The 21,556-nt window shown below is 40.8% G+C and overlaps 1 protein-coding gene across 16 annotated transcripts in view; it reads right to left on the bottom strand.

Annotated features, from left to right (window-relative positions):
• LOC101167602 (dedicator of cytokinesis protein 9) overlaps nucleotides 1–21,556 on the bottom strand; it is a 76,183-nt gene that overhangs the window by 24,151 nt on the left and 30,476 nt on the right. For all 16 annotated transcript variants that reach the window (XM_023965156.2, XM_078932957.1, XM_023965170.2 and 13 more), the window contains exons 3-29: nucleotides 19,688–19,777; nucleotides 18,022–18,104; nucleotides 14,591–14,660; nucleotides 14,334–14,429; nucleotides 12,672–12,806; nucleotides 12,406–12,580; nucleotides 12,253–12,308; nucleotides 10,278–10,352; nucleotides 10,051–10,191; nucleotides 9,271–9,612; nucleotides 9,091–9,173; nucleotides 8,884–9,006; nucleotides 8,722–8,801; nucleotides 8,458–8,645; nucleotides 8,088–8,153; nucleotides 5,931–6,023; nucleotides 5,677–5,788; nucleotides 5,428–5,549; nucleotides 4,193–4,279; nucleotides 4,029–4,118; nucleotides 3,846–3,961; nucleotides 2,853–2,922; nucleotides 2,645–2,770; nucleotides 1,571–1,642; nucleotides 904–1,050; nucleotides 736–819; nucleotides 546–657 (exon numbers count right to left, since the gene is read on the bottom strand). In XM_023965156.2, the coding sequence (XP_023820924.1) occupies nucleotides 546–657; nucleotides 736–819; nucleotides 904–1,050; nucleotides 1,571–1,642; nucleotides 2,645–2,770; nucleotides 2,853–2,922; nucleotides 3,846–3,961; nucleotides 4,029–4,118; nucleotides 4,193–4,279; nucleotides 5,428–5,549; nucleotides 5,677–5,788; nucleotides 5,931–6,023; nucleotides 8,088–8,153; nucleotides 8,458–8,645; nucleotides 8,722–8,801; nucleotides 8,884–9,006; nucleotides 9,091–9,173; nucleotides 9,271–9,612; nucleotides 10,051–10,191; nucleotides 10,278–10,352; nucleotides 12,253–12,308; nucleotides 12,406–12,580; nucleotides 12,672–12,806; nucleotides 14,334–14,429; nucleotides 14,591–14,660; nucleotides 18,022–18,104; nucleotides 19,688–19,777 (3,034 nt within the window). The remainder of the gene's footprint in view (nucleotides 1–545; nucleotides 658–735; nucleotides 820–903; nucleotides 1,051–1,570; nucleotides 1,643–2,644; nucleotides 2,771–2,852; nucleotides 2,923–3,845; nucleotides 3,962–4,028; nucleotides 4,119–4,192; nucleotides 4,280–5,427; nucleotides 5,550–5,676; nucleotides 5,789–5,930; nucleotides 6,024–8,087; nucleotides 8,154–8,457; nucleotides 8,646–8,721; nucleotides 8,802–8,883; nucleotides 9,007–9,090; nucleotides 9,174–9,270; nucleotides 9,613–10,050; nucleotides 10,192–10,277; nucleotides 10,353–12,252; nucleotides 12,309–12,405; nucleotides 12,581–12,671; nucleotides 12,807–14,333; nucleotides 14,430–14,590; nucleotides 14,661–18,021; nucleotides 18,105–19,687; nucleotides 19,778–21,556) is intronic.

Here is a 21,556-nt window from a genome sequence, read left to right as displayed (position 1 = left end):
GGGATAAGAACTCAAGAAGATCTTTGTCCAAAAAAAAGGGAAAAATGGACAAACGACAAAATGACATTATAAGGACTTGGATAATGTTATAAAAAACCTACAGAGCCAAGGCAAGCCAAGGCATTTCTTATTTTTGTTTGTTTTTGTTTTGCTTCTTTCTTGTGTGATTCAACTGTGTGTTTACAAGGCAATAAAAAAAAGGTTCAATTTATTCACCTTACAATATTCTTTTGGGTAAAAAAAACGTTATTTATCTGCAAGATAAGTGTAAAAATGAAGATTTCTTTTCTCTTTATCTATTTTAAGGGATTGTTGAATCATCTTATAAGTGTCTTTTCTGATGTTTGTTTTCTGGGGGCTGTAAAGTGAGGTGGATGAGAATATGATAAAAGACCAGCTCTGGAAAAGATTTATTTTGATAAAAGAGTATAAAAAAATGAGTCAAAAACCTCCAAACGTTTGTTCTAATTCATTTTTTCAGTTTTGTTGATCTGTCGCTGTGAACTGCTTTTTTACCCCAGCAGGTCGACCCCCCCTTCACTCACCTTGATACCTCTGGATTCTGCCCTTCCCAAAGGGCATGGGCAGGTTGAGAGGCACGTAGTGCTCATGGCTGCAAACCACCCGCAGGAACTCAAACTTAAACTCGTATAAAGTCTAGAAGGAGAACCAGAGAAGCAGCGTTTTGTGTAAGCTTTAGGTCCTTGACAAATTCATTTCTAAAAGTTTGCAAACCTTTGGATCTCCAGGCACAAAGCAGTTCATGTAGTTGTTGATCTGCTTGAACACAAAGCCTCTGTCCATGAACGTGAAGCAGCGCTGGAAAAATGAACATTCATTCATTTGATAACCTGAATCCAAACCAATCAGACAGGTTTAAGGCAAACGGAAGAGGAGGAGAACCTTGATGAAAACCGCCAGGCTGTGGTTGGCGTTACGGGAAGCGTCGAGGTTGTCTTTGTACTTCTGAGTGATGTGTGGCATTAGCATGTTGACCAGGGTCTCCACGGCGTGGTGGTAGGAGGCGGAGAAACGCTGGTTCCTGGAGAGCTGGAGGCAGGAAACCACAATAAGCCTCAAGTTATGTACACACTAGGGCCTTTGACGAGCATTCGGCCCTTGGTGTTCACACTGGACGAGCAGGGAGGGGCTTCTTCTTCTTCTGTTTTTTTACTGTTTACTAATGCATGTCCGCCACCTACAGCTAGAAGAAGTTTGGTGCGAAATGTCAAAGGGGTGCAAATCTGGAGAATCTTGCCCCAGGCTTTTTCTTTTACAGCTATTTTCTGGTATGTGAAATGCTTGGCGTCGTGTACTTCTGGCCCGAAACAAACCGCAATTATTCATTTCCCCTACATGAGCAATTTTCAAACAACTGGCACTTCCGTGAATTAAAAGGGACGTCATCCAACCGTCTACCAAATCTGAGTCCTTGATACTTTGTGCAGGTCACGTCCGTGTCCCGTACAGGTTTGCCCATTTTTCGCCAGCAGACAACCCCGCATTCACCCTTAAGGACAGTTGTGACTTAGCACATAAGCAATTAAGCGAAAGACCCCAACAGACCTACCTTGACCCTACCGCTCTCGATGAGGAAATGGGCCATTGACTTGACCAGAGCTTCAAAGAAATACCAGGAATGCTGCAAAGCCAACAAAAGAGACATAACATATGTGCAGCAACAGTTGATGTGAAAATATACTATCCTCTAAAATCACAGGTGTCAAACTCCAGGCCTCGAGGGTCGGTGTCCTACATGTTTTCCAACTAACCAACCATAGAAGCTTCTTATTGGCAGGAATTCTGGAAAACCAGCAGGATGCCGCCCTAGAGTCCCAGAGATTGACACCCCTGCTCCAAATCAGTGGTCCCCAACCCTGGTCCATAGGACAGTTGGTACCGAAACACAGAAAGAAGGAAAAAACGACCCAAACTTTAAGTTACCGAAATACAAACGTATTTGGAAAGTTTCTTTTCGCAGAAAAGAGCCAATAAAGGAACAGAATAGGAATAAAGAATTCTGCTTTCAACAGACAAAAACTAGGAGTCTTTGTTTGACATGTGGATTTATCACGACAGTTGTTCCCACACACTATAATAATGCATAATGTTCAGCAACCGCTTGTCTAATGTTACGAGGAAGTTGCTAATAAAATTGCTCAAATTGAGTATTTTTGTTTATTGATATCTAGAAAAAATACCTGTTTTAGTGATCCTTCTTTTGGATTTTTTATGTTTTTTTATTTTTATCCGTTGCGCCTTAAAAATGGACAACCCTGAAGTTGGCGTCCGATTTTTATTTTAGCTCCTGCTGTGACATTTATGGTTTAAGGGAAAAGCTATATCACATTGTATAGGTTCCTACATGAAACCATAGAAATGAAGCTAAACCAGCTGCAGATTTCTTTTTACAAAGGATGAAGAACTTTCCCTAAGAAGTTAAAGGAAATAAGCTAAACAAAAAAATAGGATAGGACGCCCACTTCAGCCTCGTACAGGCTGGTCCGTAAAAAATAGTGTCTGACATTGAACCAGTCCATGGCCTGATAAGGGTTGGAGACCACTAAATTACATTACTCATTATTGTAAAAAATAAAAAAACAGCTAAAATAAAAGAAGTTGATAGCAGCTGTATAGAGGTTACCTTCAGAATCTTGTTGCTGGTTAAAAAGTCTGTGGATGGTTTGAGGATGGTTGTCATGGCTTTGGCCAGCTCCTCGTGAACCGTTTTCACACAGGTGGAGGAGAAAGGTTCTGGCTTAAACACAAACTGTGAAGAGCGACAGCGAGGGATCCGCGTCAGGAATTGGAGCTTTTACAGACGCATTCATGACGCATCCGCGACAACAGACCTTAATGTAAGATCGCAGGTAATGCTCTAGCCCCTCTTCATGACACTGCGCCACAACGTGGACCATGACCCTTAAAAAAAGAAATGTAGGGATCCAGGCAAAACATTTTTCTAGATGTCATCAGAGACACCTGAATAACTCTGAATTACTATAATGCTCTTTGACATACCAAACGTTTATGACCATTTACGTGATCAAGGTGATTCTAATGCAAAGAATTTTATACGTAACACATTACGAATGTAAAGGCCGTGTCACATTCTGTAGCTACTATGTACATTTTTTGCATTTTTCACGTCTACAATTTCGGTCTTTCGTGATTTGTGTGCGATAAACGTCACCTTTAATTGTTTCTTGCGTTCGTCATTCTGCACTGTAATCCATCAGGTATTTACGTGAATTCGGTTTTGAGCTTTTCAAAATTTTTCGGCAGTTAAGAATTTTGTTTACACACATTTTACGTATTTTATACATAATTATTACGTAAACCTTATGCAATTGTGCGAGATTTTTGCGAGATGCATACTCAAATTTGTGGCTTTCCACGGCCGTTCCATGTATGTCTAAATGACGTTTCACGCATGTACCACCGCTGTATAACTTTTACACTGCATATACAGCACACATATCACGTTAAAATTATGTAATTGACGCATGTGTGATCTACAAGTTCTTTGCGGGGTTTATCCGTACTTCTTTTCGTGGTTTTAACATGGTTCATTCGTGATAAATCTGTGAAGATTTCGTAAAAAGAACTACAACTTTTATCACGTAAATTCACGTTTGACCAATTTTTATCTGTGCAATAAGCGCAAAATGTGCGTATTGGCACCGGCTTAAAGTGTTGCATATCATTGAAAAGCTGCTTTTTTCTGTGAAAGACTCTGCTGGAATAGTTTTATTGTGTACGTGGTTGAAGAGTTACAGTAGTCAAAAGGATGTCAACACTAGGCGCTGAAGCTGCGGGGTTAAAGGGGTCAAAGTCCAACTTACTTGGTAACATTAACCGCCACTTCCTCGTGAGTCGCTCTAGTAAGGACACAAAACAGCTGGTTGAGGATGGTGGGCAGAAAGTTGACCATGACGTGACTCACCATTGCATGAAGGCTCTAAAAAGTGAAGACAAGTATTAGACACACGACAATTACATCCTGAGCAAAAAACGTGGGTTTTTACCTTCAGGTATTTAACAAGCCCCCCGTCTAAAGCTTGTTCCGACATCTCCACGCTTTGACAGTGGTGGAAGAAATTGTGCAAATGCTGATCCTGTTGAAAAGAAACTGTGTCGGAGTCAATTTTTCACGCTTTAAACGGATACATTAGTAGGTATGTGCGTGTACCTGAGTGTAAACTGTAGAGACGAGATGGGTTGAGACTGTGAACAGTGGTTTCCCTCCATCTACCCACTTAATATCCGAGCCAGACTGCTGCAATCACACCAAACATTCTTTTTCTTAAATCATACCAATCAGGACCAAAGTCAAGTAGACAACAGAAGAGAAAAAAACAAAAAGAACCTTAAAGAGGTAAGTAATTTCCAATAAAAGTTGGACATTTAAGCTTTGTTTCCACTGAGCGGTACGGTCCCTGGCAACGCGCATTCAAGCGGCCACTTCCGATGAAAAGCCAATGTGAATTTGTGTTTCTAGCTTCAAAACTCTTACATTCATACTTAGACCACTTTTACGATCGTTTTCGGGCTCTATGTACAATATGCGTGTCCATTAAACAAGCGTTGCTAGCTAAACCAGATCAAACTTTGACCAATCAGCAACTCAACACAGGAACGAGACTGACAACGTCTGCATTTATTTATCAAGGTTGAATCCAAAGTCAGATAAAGATAAAGCAAGGCCACTCTTCTGACATGATAGTGATCCATATTCACCATCGCAAGGATGCTAGCGGTGAACTGAACCATTTCCGTTTTGTGCCCAATTCGCAAGATTTGAACTGCTTCAACTTTCGCACCAAGCCTCAAGTGGTGGACATGTGCTAATAAACAGAAGAAAAAGAAAAAAAAGAGGAAGCCCCTCCCTGCTTATACAGTGTGAACACCATGAACAAAAGGCATGTTCTTGATCGTGCATAGCTTTACAGATAAATTATTTTTGAGGTGGTTAGATGTTTTACCAAAAACACGATGGTTGTTTAGCGTGGGATTTGAACCCCTGTACAACCCATTGACTTGTTCTCTCTCTCCAACTGCAGAATTGCTTTTGTCGTGCAGGTCCAGTCAAATTAGCAGAAAACCACTTAGCACCGGATCAAGCAAACTGCAGAAACAGGACTCCAGCTGTGGGGTTGCTGCTGACCGATTTAAAAGATTTAACATCACATTTCAAGGACATATCAGTGCTGGAACCTCCTGAAACCCCTGGAGGCTCCCAATCCAATCACCACTAATAGGATCTCTACTTCTTTTTAATGAAAGGCATCAAGAACAGATACAAAGGAAACACTTAAGTGTTTGCCTTCAGAAAGCGTAGCAAGGTATTAGTATCAGAAAGTGTTAAGAACTCGCATAACTGACTCATCGGCTGTTGAGAAACTGTTGTTTTGATGTCACTTTTACCTTGTTGGAACCATCCTGGGAGCTAAGGTACCCTGGTGGAAGATGGGCAGCCACAGACAGCTGCTGTTCATTCACAATGATTCTGCCTCCATCCCTTAGCAAAGGCAGCCAAGCTGAACCCACTAAGGACAGAAGAGGTAAGTCTATGTGATTGTTGGGTTAATTGGATTCCATTTTAGAAACAGATATTTGCATAAGTTTTGTAGTGTTTTGAGCAGATGAAAGGTAAGAGGGAAAGTGGCAGCCAACCTGGAGTCTCTACCAGGTCTTTCTTCTTGCTGTTGCCATCACAGCTGACGTGATACAAGGTGAAGAGAAGGTGGTGTTTCTCATGCAGCTGAGTGGGCAGCTCTATCTTTATCTAAGAATGACAAAAACGTTTTCTTGTGGTTGGACAAAAGTTTTAAACAGGTATCCTCACATAAATGAAAAAAAAAGCCTTCACGGGTGTTTAAATCCTCTGATGCGTGTGCAAAAATGTCTATAAACATTGGTGGAAGCACCTCATCATAGAACTCTGGGTTTTGTTGGTGGTGCAGGACGGCTGCATATGCTTGCTTGGTAAACAAAGGCCTGCCGGGACGACCATAGATGCACTGCAGCAAAGTGAAACAAAACCAAAAAAAAAAATTAGCCAAAGTAAGGAACAGACTGAGTTGCAATTATACATGTGAGACATGCATGTATACGTGTGCACATACACACCTTGTTAAAACAGGAGAAAAAAAAAAGAGTAACATTTTACTTGACAAGGCACGTATCAAGACCATTGAGTCCAAAGTCAAGACTGTTGAGTCCAAAGTCAAGACCGTTGAGTCCAAAGTCAAGACCGTTGAGTCCAAAGTAAAGACTGTTGAGTCCAAAGTCAAGACCGTTGAGTCCAAAGTAAAGACCGTTGAGTCCAAAGTCAAGACTGTTGAGTCCAAAGTAAAGACCGTTGAGTCCAAAGTCAAGACCGTTGAGTCCAAAGTCAAGACTGTTGAGTCCAAAGTAAAGACCGTTGAGTCTAAAGCCTAGACAGTTAAGTCTAAAGTCAAGACGATTGACTCTAAAGCCAAGAAAGTTGAATCCAAGGCCAAGTCTTTGAATCCACAGCCAAGACCATTGAGTCCAAAGTCAAGACTTTTGAATCCAAAGTAAAGACCGTTGAGTCCAAAGTAAAGACCGTTAAATCTAAAGCCTAGACAGTCAAGTCTAAAGTCAAGACGATTGACTCTAAAGCCAAGAACGTTGAACCCAAGGCTAAGACGTTGAATCCACAGCCAAGACCGTTGAGTCCAAAGTCAAAAACGTTGAATCAAAAGCCAAGACCGTTGAATCCAAAGTCAAGAACGTTGAATCCAAAGCCAAGACCGTTGAGTCCAAAGTCAAGACCGGTGAATCCAAAGTCAAGAACGTTGAATCCAAAGCCAAGACCGTTGAGTCCAAAGCCAAAACTGTTAAGTCGAAGGTCAAAACTGTTGAGTCTAAGGTCAAGACTGTTCAGTCTAAAGTCAAGGTCCTTGAGTCTTAAGTAAGGTTACATCCACAGTCAAAACAGTAAACTTGAAAATACTTGGTCCAAAATCAAAACTTACTCCCTAAACAGTTAAAACAATTTTTTTTGGCTACCTGTACAAATGGGGATTTAAAAGGGCTGACTGTTGGCCCTAGCCAAAATTTTGACAATTCAAACTAAACTTGTCTAATTCCTCGAAACTACAGTCTATGTGCTGCCCCCTAGAGGTTGAAACGAGGTAGTAAAGATGAATTTTGTTATTTATCAACTGATTTCCCCTGTAATTTCAGGAGTTTCACCTCATGCTCTGTAGCTCCAATATAATAGCCTTCCCCGCTCAGCCCGCCTCCTCTCGCCCTCTTTTTTATTTTTCAAATCAGGGGGGAGAGTGGAGTCAGCCTCCAACTGTGCTGTTGTGTTACCCTTTAAATCTTAAATTAAGACCCTTCATCTTAAAGTCAAGATTGTTTAATATAAGGTCAAGACCTTGGTTTAGAGTCAAGATAATGGAGTCGAGTCCAAGGCCAGGACACCAGCAGTCTAAAATTAAGATTATTAGATCCACAGTGAAAAGAATTGTTTAAAGTGAAGACTGCTCAATCTAAATTCAAGATCGTTGAGACTAAAGTCAAGATTGTCGACTCCAAAGCCAAGATAACCAGCCTAAAGTTAAGACTGCTCAGTCCAAAGTTAACATGATTGAGGACTCAACCATATTTCCCAGGAACAAAGTCAAAACACTCGGTCCAAAGTCAAAACTATTGAGCTTGAAGTGAGAACCACTGAATGTCAAATCAAGATTGTTAGATTGTCTTCTTTTAAATCTAAAGTCAAAAATTTCAGACTGTCGATAGTACTAAAGTCCATGAGGTGTAATAATAATAATAATAATAATACATTTCTTTTAAACCCGCCTTTCAAAACACCCAAGGTTCAAAACAACAGGTTCAAAAAGTAAAACACGATAAAATCAAAACATATTAAAAAAAAAAGTGTAAGTCAAGATCTGAGCAGATGAGGTTTAAACTTGAAAACCCGCAAGTATAAGATGTACTTAAAAAAAGACCGCAAATGTAAAAATACACTCCTTCCTTTGGTTTGTAGTTCAATCCCTAGCTTGTGCAAATGTAAAAGAATAAAAACGTATTGCGTGTGAATGTACCTTCAGCGGTTGGGCTTCCTCTTCGTCCGATTCCTTAAATTCAATACAAACAGCAATGTTCCTCGCCTGAAGACAAGAGTGGAACCGCATTAGGCAGATTACATTAAAACCCAACCAGGCACTTCTCCCTTAAGGAATTATGGGAGAAGTGCCTAATTGATTAAAACAATCTGCATTAATGTATTCATCAGAAGCTGCTCCTCTACAGAAACATAATTCCATCCAGTGATCTAAAGCTTGAGGTTGATGCCAAAAGGTCTCAGACTAAACAGGAAAACCAATCAGCTGATGATGTGAGAAGGTCTGCCAGAACCAAGAATCCAATTCTGAACAAACCATTTCATCATCATAGAAACATTGCTGTACTTACCTTTGCAAAGGATTTCTGCCCGTCATATTTGAGGTGTTTGGGGTACACATAAAGGTGGTTTTTATAGATGGTAAAAGGTTGGGAGCACTTTGCGATGCAAGGGACAAACTCGTCCACCTCTAGAAGGGTACTACCCGACCCGTTTGCTTCAAAGTTCTTCAAAGGGATGTAGGAGGAAGTGAAACAGTCTACAAACAAACCAACAGTTCAAGAGTTAAACATGGATGATGAGATGGGATTTGTTTACATGGTTGAGGGGTTTACTTGTCACATCCGGGGCCACGCTATCAATGGTGACATCTAAGTTTCCTAAAAGTACAGGAAGTTTGGCCATTTTCTCTGGTCTGTAGGGAAAACAGAGGAAGGGAAATCCAGTTACAGATATATCAAGGCAAGCGAGAGACGGTTAGAAAAAAAACAACCTACTTTCTGAAGTCAGTGAGCAGTTTGAACATGTCTTCGTCGGACAGCTTGCTGCTGTCCTGTCTGTAAAGAGCTGAGAAACGAGCGCTTTTGTCCAGAGTTCCAGATGCATCTTTAAACACGAACCTACAACCAAAAATGGGTCAGGCTGACGGGACGTTTCATGTTTATCGCTGTTAAAAAAAAAAACGTGTTCTAGTGAACTTTTACCGTGCAGCCCAGGCGAATGGCATCCTGTACTGCCCAAGTCTGCTGCAAGCTGTCTTTGCATTCTTCAGCACCTTTTGTGCAATCTAAACAATAACGTTCATTTAGTTTAGTCTAAATGAAAGAAAATGTATCATAACCTGAAATAAAGCCGCACAAACTCCTCATCTACACGCTGCGTACCTTGGTGGAGTCTGAACTCCTCATATACGGTTCAGTGCAGTGGGTGATCCCCCCTTGTAGGACTTTCTCTATTCTGGCCACCAGGAAGATCTCAGGATGGGGGCAGGTAACTGAAAACACCCCCTGCGTGGGGTATTCAAGAGCACGCTCCTGCAGCTGGGTGCTTCTGCGGCTTCCCACGGGACCGTCGGTGCCGTTACTGCCGTTGATTTGCAAATCTGGCCCCGGACTTTGCGTCATTTGTCGAACCAGAGGGTGGTTGAGGTCCACGTGGAAGTCTGCGGAGATCTTTCGACTGTTCTGGACGTCAAACAGGGACAGGACCACATAAAAAGGCTCTACCTTTGTTTGTGGAAAAAAAAAAAAGACAAAAAGGAGGGAAAGTACTTTAGTTCTGCAAGCTAGATTGGGAAAACATAGCAAGAGAGATAGAGAGAAGCGTCTACAGGCCCTAATGCACTTTAAATTTGGTGTCAAGACAAATGCATTCGTGCATTTCCCTAACAGAATCCACTCGAGTGTTCGTGTGCAAGGCGGCTCATGTTAGAGGGCAGCATGGAAGTTAATAGCTGTTGTTTCCCTGCAGAGTTCTGCTTCCACACTGGAGCGACAGCAGGAAACCAGCATGATCTTAACGCCCTGTGAGAATGGATGTCATGGCAACAACCCACACTTTGGACCACTGATGTGGGACCAGCCACCTGAGGAACCTGTGATGTCCTCTTGTTATCATACACCTGCGTATCTTGTCATTAAAAAGCACTTGAAGGAAAAACCCACATTGGTCGTTGGGCCGCCTTCGTTCTCCGCAACGCAACCCTGAAGGTTGAAGGACAGGTTGTGACAGCTGACCAGGATTCTCTTCCCGAACTTTTCCTCGAACTGACGCACGTCTGGTTCGATCCCAGAGAAGTCCAGTTTCTGTAGAGACGTCAACGAATAAGCGCAGAGTTTTTTTTAGAAACCACGATCCACAGAGAGCGCCGGGTGAAAGAGACAAACGTCACCTGTGTGTCAGGATCTAGAGTCAACAGCTTCAGGCGAGCTTCACTCCTCATTTTTGACTCAATATCTCTGGCAGTCTGCAGGGGAAGAGAAGCTCAAGTTAGACTGAAAAACAACCGATAGATGCCCTCTACATTTTGGAATCAATCCAGTCCTTAAAACCACAAATGTAGTAAAAGCTGTTGACACTATGTCAAATACTTTGTTCAAGATATGAAAAAAAAAAAAGCTATATGAAAAATTATGGTTGTTTTAAAACACATTTCATTCATTCAACTTCATGATTTTGCTTCTTTGGCGTTTTTGTGTAGCTGTAGTTTGTTTTTGCAAACACTACCCCGCCAGCAAACTATATGTTCAGGCTAAGCGCATTTTAAATTTTGATTATTCACGTGCCTCTTAAGAGAGAGGAAAAAAAACTTCTCCCAGGAAGGAGCCGCTCTCGTCGTTCACTCTGAAGAGCCGCACTGAGATTCTCAGGCTGAGAGCTGTTTCATTCGCGACCGAGACAAACTGGTTGCTTCCCGCTCCTGTAAGAATTTGATCCTGTCCCATTCCTTTCCCGTGATTAATGGCAGAGACGACTCTCATCCTACGGGCATCTAGGGATGGGTACCGTGCCCCGGTTTTGAACCAGCCCCAGGGGCCGCATTCTTCAAGACCGCAGTATCGTTAAGATCTGACCTGAACGGTTCTGCTATCGGTACTGGAGAAGTTACTTTTTCTTTTTTTTTTTTTGTGTCCCACAAAATATAAGCGTTATCTGCCATATTGAACTCACCAAGTCAGTCAATTTTCCGTTAATTAATGATGATATTAATTTCGGTATTCTCGTTGAAGCGGAGAGCTCTTTCTGTCTATTTGTGTGCACGGGGGGCGGGGCTGTTGTTCAGACGCCGCACGCGCACACACACACAAGACAAGGCAGCGCACACACAGTCAGTGGCGATCTTGTAGGGGACACGTGAGCGCCCTAGACTAAGAACTAACGTTTCTGCGTAAAAATTATTAAGTTTGCCTACCATGCTGTCACCTTGCTACTACGATGACCGTATGTTGCGCTGTTTGTGCAGAACAGGCTGGGGCAGCGGGAGGGGGGTGGGGGGCGTTGCACGCGGAGCATACAACAAACAGGTAGAGAGGCGGGGCTTAGACTCACCGCTTATGATTCCAGACCCGCGACAAACTATCAGCTGCTTCCTAATACTTAATAATAATTAATAACTAATGATAGTTGTCATCCGTAAAATTAATATCATTTATTGGGTTTACTGGATTTAAAGAAAAATAAATGGAGTTGGCAAAATAGAAAGGAGTCTGCATCAAAGTGAATTTGATTCCATCATCTAACTTAACTTAACTTAACTCTGGTGTTTGACAGACAGAAAAGTCTATTCAAGGTTGTGGAAAATGGACAAAAGATCAAATGAAACATCACACTCATAAATAATAAAAACAATTAGTTTAAATAATTAAATAAATATCCTGTCTGGAACATTCTCATGTATAAAGTAAAATGTTTTGTTAAAAAAAACAATGTTGTTGCATAGTGAGGAAATAAAACACTTTATGTTCTTAATTCGTTATTTATTTATTTATTTATTTATTTGCGTCCTCAAAAAGTATCGATAAGAGTACCGATAAGAGTAGCGGATCGATAAGCAGTATCGATAAGAGTAGTAGTATCGTTAAAACCTTAACGATACCCATCCCTACGGGCATCCCGACAAAAGGTCATCCTGTAGTTTGTAGTTCATTTAGGGTTCTCCAATGCTATCTTGCAGGTAACCTGCTTAGGTAGTAAGACTAGTTGTACTCAGTACTTAGGGATCAAATCTGACTTTTTGAAGCAGCTTTGAGTCTAAATGAATGTGAGCCAATAAATATGTGAAGAAGACTTCTTCCCCATCTGCATTATAAAGTTCTGAAACATCAGATGTCCAAAAAAAAACACAGCAGTGGTTCTGATTTTTTTACCTGAAAAGTGTCTTGAAAAGCTCCAGAAGAAAGGTCTGTCTTTCCATGTTCTTCCTCTGTTAGAAAAGCCAAAGTTCGCTCTGTTAGCTGATAATTAAGTTGCAGCGAAAACACTGAGTACAAAGAAGTTTGAAAAAGTGGACAAAACTAGACCATCGTGCAAATCTCCATTTCTCTTCTCCTGCATGGCCTGCTCGAAGCTGCTGTGGAGAATCTTGTTGAGAGTGCCGATCCACTCCTCCATTTCTGCATCGCTGTCTGCAGCCAGCAGGAAGGTGCTCTTGTCCTGCATCTTCAGCTCGAAGGCAAACCGCCGCACTTTGCTGTTCTGAGAGGGGGCACGCAGCGGAAAGAAAAGCTGCAACTAACCCTACAAGGGATGAGGAGTCCAAACTAGGAGCACGTTCAGGTGATAGTACCTGCACGACCCCCATGCAAGAGTCCAGGAAGATGGTTCCTTTGGGCTCCTTGGAGGTGTTCTCGTCTTTGTAGAAATTGAGGTTGTAGGATCCATCACCCAGCTGGGCCAGATGGAAGTATCTCCTCTTGAAGGACTACAAGGGAAAAGAAGATGATGGGTGGATTTTTAGGAAAAAAAACTGACCATAATTTCAGTTGTTGGGAAGAACAGGAAAAAACGTCAGAAGCAGTTGTCTGCTGTTTAAAGGGCTGTGGTGGCTCATGAGGCTCAGCCGTCCACTTAACAGGAGAGTGGTAATCAATTCCTGGCTGTAGGCAAAACACTAAACCACACATTTGTGAGTTTGTTGAAGTGCTTGTTTTTCAAAGTGTTTGCAAAAAAACACAAAGCAGCCATTAGAAATTTGGAAAAACTGCAATAATGAAGCAGAACACTGGAGAGTAGTACAGAATCTTTAGCTAAAACAGAAAGCATGCTATTGCTAATAACTCCTACTTACATTGACTTGATTTATTTTAGGAAACATAGATAGGAAAAGCTGCAATAACACAGCTAAACACTAGAGGGCAGTGACGAATCTTTAGCTAAATTATATAAGGAGCGCATAATGAAGAATATATTGCTAATATTCGTTACTCACGTTTATTTTTAGTCATTTAAAGAAACCATAAAAGTACAACGAAGGATTAAACACTAGGAAAACAGAAACAAAATCTTGAGAAAAAGTCAAAATGTGACAAACATGAAATTGTAAATTTACGTCGTAATTTTACAAGGAAAAAGTCAAAGTTGTTATTTCATTTTACAAAGTTGTATATTTAAAAAAAAAAGTAAAGCAGATTCAGCGAGAGTCTTCAGTACTGGGATTTTTTTGAATTGTCTGCAACATAAATTAAACGGATAATGTAAAATTGCTTTTATTGAAACACTAACGGCTTAATTTGATCATCTGTAAAAGTAAGACTTTTTTCTGCATAGATTCACAACTTTACTCTCGTAAATGGTTACATTCTTTAATTCCTAATTGTACCAATATTTTCTTTTAATTCTACTATTTTATTCTTGTAAAATTTTACTTTTTTCTTATAATTTTAAAACGTTATTCTCGCAAATGGTTACAATTTGTTTTTATTCCTTTTTTTTTCTTTTTTTCTAAACTTGTTCTGTCCAACAACTGAGCAAACAGATTAGAGCTGATGCCTTTTGTTTTGGACAGGGTTTATGTGTTTATTCCTAATTGTACCACTTTTTTCTCATGATTCTGTTACTTTGTACAACTTACAAACTTACTTACAACTTTATTCTCATGCATTTGTATTTTATGGTGAACCTGAGACTCTGTTTTACTTAAGTGAGTTATCATCTGCATATTTGAGGCAAAACTCTTTCATTTTATTTGTAAAGTATGAGAAACAGTCGTGTTTTGTTTTTGTTTTTTTACTTAAGCTATACAGGCTACACTAGCACCTAGCACAATGCCAGGTAGTGAGTAAAAAATCCTTTAATGTAAAACTTAGAAGTTGGTGCTAAAATGTAGCAAATATTTCCCATGCCTGTTGATATAGTCTGTGTAAAATTGTAGTATTTCACAAAACGTGACTTCATTATATGGCAGTAAATATATGTGAGACATCTGAAGACACACTACAGTTTTTTTTACCCGCATGGTCACACTGATGGCGCTGTTCATGTTGCCTTTGTACAACCAACCATGTTTGGACACCCCTCCCTTCTGGGACCCAAGAGAAGCTGCATCCTGCAGGAAGTATTCAAAACGCAGAACTTTAAAAACAATATCTCACGCCTTGTTATTGTTTTTTTTATATATATTTGTCAGTGCTTGCAAGCTTTTTTCCACACATGCCATGTCATCTGAGAACAGGTGAAGTAAAGGTGGAGGTACTGAATTCCTTTTACCTCATCTTTTTCCACATCTTCATCCACCTCAAACAAATGAGCTGTAAGTTTCTCAGGTCGTGGTATCTTACTGAAAGCAGAAACAAAATCCCCATTTAGTCCATCATTCAGTTCAGAATTAACACCAGCCGTAAAGGGAGGAAAAATTCGCCGTAATGGGTACAGTTGGACGACTTGCTCAGGGGCGCTTTGGCTAATTTGGATGCTGGGGTAACCCTGGTTACCAGCAAAGATATCAAACTTTCTAGCCAGACAGTACTTTTTTGGTCTTTAGCAAAAGCTGCAACCATATCTAAGATTATTATTTTTCTTTAGCAATAAGATAGGCTCAGTTTTCTCACCAGAGTATGACAATTTGGGACTACTGGAAGACAAAATACTACATGATATTTGTTGGATCAGAGACAAATTTAACAGGAATCGATCAAAAACCGAAGACTGTTCCTTGAACTTTATGCATTCATTTCCCCCTGGATTCTCGTGCACACTGCCGGAATCTTGTTAGAAATAAATAAGTGTTGCGCAACATTTTCTGTGCCGGAAAGATTTCTCATTTAGGGTTTTTTAAGTCAGTCTCAGTTTCTCTCTGTGGTATATTACATTTAGAACGGTTCAGAGTTAATATATTGGCTTTAATTTTTCATATTTTGACTCTTGATTCTTCTACGTGTTTAAATTTGGGTGCAAAGATTGACATATCTTAGGTCTGTAGCTTTTATTCTAAGCAATCTAGAAATAATTTTTCAAATTAGGAGCAGTGTGAGGTTTGGGTGTTTCTGGCCCAATGACGGTAACTTTGATTTGAACCTCTAACCATCCGGGTTGGCAGCCAGGTAGCTGATCCCATCGAGCTTAAGTCATCCCAGCACAGATATTCTACAGCGAGACGATCGACTTAGTCAAACAAATGATGCCCAGTGGAGGGAAAATGTAACCAGCTGACCAATAGTCACAACTGCCCTTTCGGGTGGATACAGGCTGTCTGCGGGTAAAAAAATGGGCAAATCTGTACAGGTGGCCCATACAAAATATCAAAGTCGTAGATTGCTCGATGAGCTCATAGAGAGAAACATTTTTTTCTGCGGACATGTTGCAAACGACTGGTCGTAGTGAACACTTCCTGCAACAAGGGAAGTAGGCGAGAGGCAGGCATGTCGTACAAGTTTTTTCCTTTTCTTCAACACCATCAAATAGTGTGTTTACGTGATAAGCGTGGGGATCCAAAGGGTGTCTCATGGACACCTATGTATCATCTCCAGCATTTGCGGCGGTCAGTAAGGAGCCAGTTCTCGCACCTTACTGTTACCAGAGCGTGCACTATACGACGGCGTCACCTGAACGTCATAAGAGGTGTGCAACTTTCATTAGCATTACGAATACTTCACGATACATTTACCACAAGCACGAAAATCTTTCGCTTGAGGAAACCGCAAGTGGCTCCTCTCTACAACCCTCTACAGCACTTACCGTATGTCAAACTCAGACCCCAGGCCAAATTTGGCCCGCAGTGTAGTTATAATTGGCCCGCGAGATCATATCAAATGTGCATTAGAGCTGGCTTGCGGTATATACTGTACCACTAATACTACAAATCCCACAATGCTTTGCTAGTACGTTGGAGCACAGTCGAAACTGGCAAGCGCTCCTTTAATCTGTTTACAGTCACTGACAGCCATGCTCCAGTCACATCGGACAAATTCATTTCACCCTCCACAAAAATGGCCAAACGAAAGATGGACAACGGGAGATTTCAAGACAGGCCTGCAAAAATACTAGGTTTTCCTCGGCTCAGAGCCTGACCACGGACATTGATGAACTTGCGTCTAAGAAAAGATGCCAGGTATCTGGCTTAGACCTATGTTTCTACTGCAAGGTAGTTGAAATGCTACGTTTTTATTGAATGGCATTATTTTTTGGTTATTTTGTTATTGGTTTTGAAAAAAAAGATTTTTACTTTAAAATAGGAACTTGAAAGGATACAGGGCGAGACATACTTTATTTATTTATTTATTCATTTAAATAAGAAGAAAAAATGTATCTTTTATTTGAAAATGGAATTTCTCATGTGTTTGTAATATCAAGCTCTGGTGGTTCCAGATTCTGTGTTTAATCAAAACTAAAGTTTGTTTCCATACGAAAAGGTTACAACATTACATATCAGTTGCATTTCATTTTTCGATAAATATTGAATTTGGCCCGTGACTTTACTTTGCTGCTTAATTTTGGCCCGCTGTGAATTTGAGTTTGACACCCCTGCTCTACAGGCTTGGACAACCCCAAAACCTGCAGCACCGGCTCAGGGGTGGACCCGTACGGGTGCACGAGACTTTGGCTTTACCTACAGATTGCTGTTGCAGCCAATTATAAGTTGATCGTCAAGTACTGGAAGGACTTGTTTGTACGTTAATTATTTAGTGCATCTTAGTTTCTGTTGAGATCGACTCTTCACTTCTTAAGTGGCTTAAGCAGTATTGATTTGTTTGGACCAAAAACGAATTACATTTACTTTTTTCCAATGTAAAGTTTCTGAGCACGCTCAGTTTAGAGACTTGTGTTCGCTTAGCTAATCGGAATTTGAACTATTACCTTTCAAATCTGCTTTTCTGTTTTATTTTGAAAGGGAGTTTTGCTGTCCTTGGCTTCACTTGTGGTTTTGGTTTTTGGTTAAAAATAACAAACATAACATAACAATACTTTACTATTAAGGTTGCAATGCGTATTTTGCTTTTTCTAAACACATAAAAATATCTATTTTACCTTGTTTCTCTGACTAACTGACATGCTGGCAGTTTGGCCTTTGACCTGAACCAGGCCCAGCCGTCGTCACAAGTTCTTGTTTTGTCTGTGTTTAAACTTTGCACGCGCCATCTGCGAAGCTCGTTCGTGTCCTCATTGACAGGGGGCTCCTTCCGAAGGCACGCCGTGCATTTTGGAGCGTTCCACTTTGTTTTAATAGTTTTCATCAACGGGGCTCCCAGAATAGTTCTAAGTTTTATGCAGGCAAAAACAGGAAGCTCTCCATTGTTGTGAAGGAGGAGCTCCCGGGCAGATATCCAGCTTTCTAGGGGTTTGGACAAATCACAGACAGGGCTGTAAACAATCAGGTAAAAACACACAGATTACCAACAGGTATCGGAGGGAATCTGCGTGATTATTCGCTTAATTAATGGATTCAAATTTATAATATGACCCCTAATTTTTTTTTTTAGATTTAAGTAAAACAAGTAGAATTTATGTGTTTGCAGAAAAAAAAACATTTATTTTTAAACCTCATGGTCAGTTTAGCACAAATATTCCCCCCTGTCCTCATTTTTTGAGTGTGCATGATGGCGAAGATAGCCATAGAGCAGCTCTGTGGGCTTTTAACACAGTACAGTGAAAATGCAAGTCTCAGCAAAAAGCCCATCCCATTCACGTACGCACGCACTCACTTTGGGAGCTGGCGGAAGTCTCCGGAATACTCTTCATACTTGTAGTTGACCACGTGCCAGTCAGACTTGTACGTTTTGATGCACTGGAGAGACAGAAGGAGAGAACAAGACAAAGACGTCAGACATTGGAAAAGACGGTCGGTCAAACTTGAGCATTTTCACCAGATCAGACAAAAACACTGCAACACACAGTCTGACAACAGAAAATAATAAAAAGGCAACCCTTTCTTAAAGAAATACAAACTATAAATGGTATTTTTCAAAGCAACATCATTCATTTTCATTTAAAATGAACCAACCCGATGGAAGAACACCACTAACATTAGTCGGCTACATTAGCTCCAACTACAACAAAATAATTTCCACTTACAGTTTTAATGAAACTTATGGCAAATATTGTTTTTAAAAAGAGCTACTAATTTTAAAAACTAATAGAAAGATTTAGAGGAAAACTTAAAAATACAAATAATAATAAAAATATTTTAAAAAAAGGTCTAAAAACATGGAATGTTTTAAACAACAAAATACATTTAGAAAATTGTGTTTTTTAACATTTATCTTCAAATAAATCATCACAGATCAGTTTTTGTGAGTGATTTATACAATAATTGTTCAAATTTGTACAACTTAGAACCAAGTTAGTATATATATACATGTATATTTGTGTAATTTGTTTTGTTCTTAAACAGTTTTGACTAAATTTATGTAAAAACGGTTACATTTTTAGGCAGGATACGCTCGATAAAGACACACAAAGACATAAAAAAAATCCGAACTATTCATTTAAAAATGAGCACACACATAAAATTAGCATATTTAAAATGTGCAAATATTATGTATATGTTTGTGTGCTCATTCAGGAAATGTCTTGTAATGTTTTTGTTCCTGGTAAAATACAAAAAAAGCTTTGTGGAAATAAAGAAAAATATTAAAATATTGCAATTCTATTGATTCATTCTGCTTGTTTCCTTGATGACGTTATTTTAAATAATAAGTTGTTGTTTCTACAAATATTCAAATATATTTATATTTATATTCAAATATTGTCCTTTGTTTAAAACTTTTGTAAAATTCTTTTTGCTGATACTTTACCAAATTGGATGGCTGTAAATACACATTTTTTCCATCTCAAAGCTACAACTTTGGAGGTTTATTTAATAAGGAGTTTTTTTTAATTGTCATTTGACTTGGTGCATTATCAGGTCAAATATTTCTGCAGCAGAAGGGAGCAGCTGTGAAAACAACTATTTATCTGAGGTGGAGTGAGCCAAGCGCTCACAAAAAAACAGGACCGACACACTGAAACCACATTTTGACGAAACGCCACAGCCTCTCCAGATGTTATGATGTAATTTCTGCAGTTGGGGAGTATCGCTTATCCCTTTTTTTCAGGCCCCACTCCACCGAAACGAGCTGCCCTGAAACAACATGATACGAACTCCGGGCTGGATCTGCTGCAGCCTCACGGTCGGAAAACACGCATGGGTGGAGACAAACACTGCGAGGTCAGCTAAAGGCCGCCCGCATGAAATGCTGCTGAGGGGAAGTGGAACCCAAACAGTGTTAGGATGAAAACAAACAGGGCATTCGGATGTGATGGAAAGCAGGCGCAGAGATAAGGGAGCAGGTGAGGCGGCCTTTCGTCCAGGTGAGAAGCTGCGTTTACCTCTTGCACAAACAAGGAGCAGGCCTCCTTCTCGGCGGTCTCGGGCACGGTGGAGAACAGAGTGCGGCCCTGACGCCGCAGGGTGGAGATCTGAGGGGAGAAGCAGAAGGAAGGCATGAAGGAAGCGGCACATCCGCCCTGGTGGCTCCTCGTCACGACTACAAGGAAGTTTATTGATCCCTAAAGCAAACCCTCAGTCAAAGGAAGGTCAGAGGTCGGGGCTGGGGGGAGCAGCCCCCCTGAAGCGGAACACTTTGTCTGATGTAACAAAAACATCTGCAATATTAGTTAAAACATATTATTGGGTAACAAAGTTCTCTTTTGCTGTTTTATTTAAAAAATAAAATAAAATAAAAGACAAAACATCTTTCAGAAGTCAGAACTCTGTCTCCCCCTCTGGTCACCGGCGGAACTGTCTCCAGAGTTTTTAATGCCCTACAGCAGTGGTCCCAAACCTTTTTGTCACCGCGGACCGGTACAACGCAAGACACGTTTACCACGGACCGGTGGGGGGGGTTGAGGTGCAACTTTATTAGCGGTGTCCTCGTAACGTCACACCAACAACAGAACATCACATGAGCAACATCGGGGTGTATCACATGATGTTTGGTGTCGCGACTTTGACGTGCGTTGAGTGTGACGGATGTAACAGAGAGAATCCGGTCACTTTTCAAAATAAAACGTTTTTTTCGAAAAAACAATACAATGGAAATCATTTTTCTTTCTGTGCGTCCCGGTGCCAAATGTCCCGCGGCCCGGTGGTTGGGGACCACTGCCCTACAGCTCCCAGCATCCCCAGCGCAAACTTCCTGGATGCCGCACACTTGACACTCATTCACTCAATCAACTACAGCATTCTTAAGCTCTGCACTGTGCCACACTGAGTGCAAAGTATTGCCTGTCCCACTCTGCCTTCCTTACTAAGCATTTTATTTGGACCTGACCTTCTCTCTCCTGACTCTGTATCTGACACCAGTTTTCCTGCCGCCTGCCCCGACTCTCTCCATCAAGTCCTGGCTGCCTGACCCTGATTTAGCTTTGTGGGTTTTTAGCTAAGCTAACAAACCTGCTGCATTTGGAACCAGCCGTCTGCCTGTTTGTGTGACAAAATCCTTCATAGGTCGTCGTTAAGTTTGTAGAATTGGGCTACAATAATAATAATAAAAATAATGGTTCTAAATTTGTCGTTAGAAAGATGCTTTCATTATTGCTGTAAGTTATTTAGTTTTTATCAAACACTGATACCGTAATCACAAGATGAAGTGGAGTTCCTTATAACCCTTTGACACTGGAGATGGCGACACCTACATAACAGACGCTCTTTGACATACTGTAAATCTGTACGCGATCACCGTGAATTCGCTCATTCTTAAACGGAGCAAAGAGGCTTTTTGTTTCAACTTTGCACAGATATGCAACACTTCACAAAGGCAAAGTTCAGTACCAGCTCAGTGGCCTTGTGGCAGAGTCTCCACCCCGTGACTGGAAAGTCGTGAGCTCAAATCCAGGCCAAGTCATGCCAAAGACCCAATGCCTCCCCTTCTTGACATCAGCATTAAAGGGTTGGATTGGGGGGTTAAACCATCCAATGGTTCCCGAGCGCGGCTGTGTCTGCAGCTCACCGCATCCCCCAGGGGATGGTTCAAATGCAGAGAACACATTTCACACACCTAGGTGTGCGACAGGTAACTTTGACTTTAAAGGTTTTCCTTAGCAATAGAAGCAGCTGACTGTGGAAACACTTCAGTACTGTAAAGTGTTGCATATCAGTGCAAGGGCGCTTTTCTACACTTCATAATCTGCTGGAATTACGTTTAATGACCCACTCCAGTAAAAATGGTGTTTTCGGTGTTTTTAATGTGTTCTTGT

Source organism: Oryzias latipes, chromosome 2, assembly GCF_053564925.1.
Source record: "Oryzias latipes strain Hd-rR chromosome 2, Olatipes_Hd-rR_3.1".
In the NCBI taxonomy this organism is placed as follows: domain Eukaryota; kingdom Metazoa; phylum Chordata; class Actinopteri; order Beloniformes; family Adrianichthyidae; genus Oryzias; species Oryzias latipes.
The sequence above is the reverse complement of the archived record's forward strand: the minus strand, read 5'-3'. Positions and strand labels throughout refer to the sequence as shown.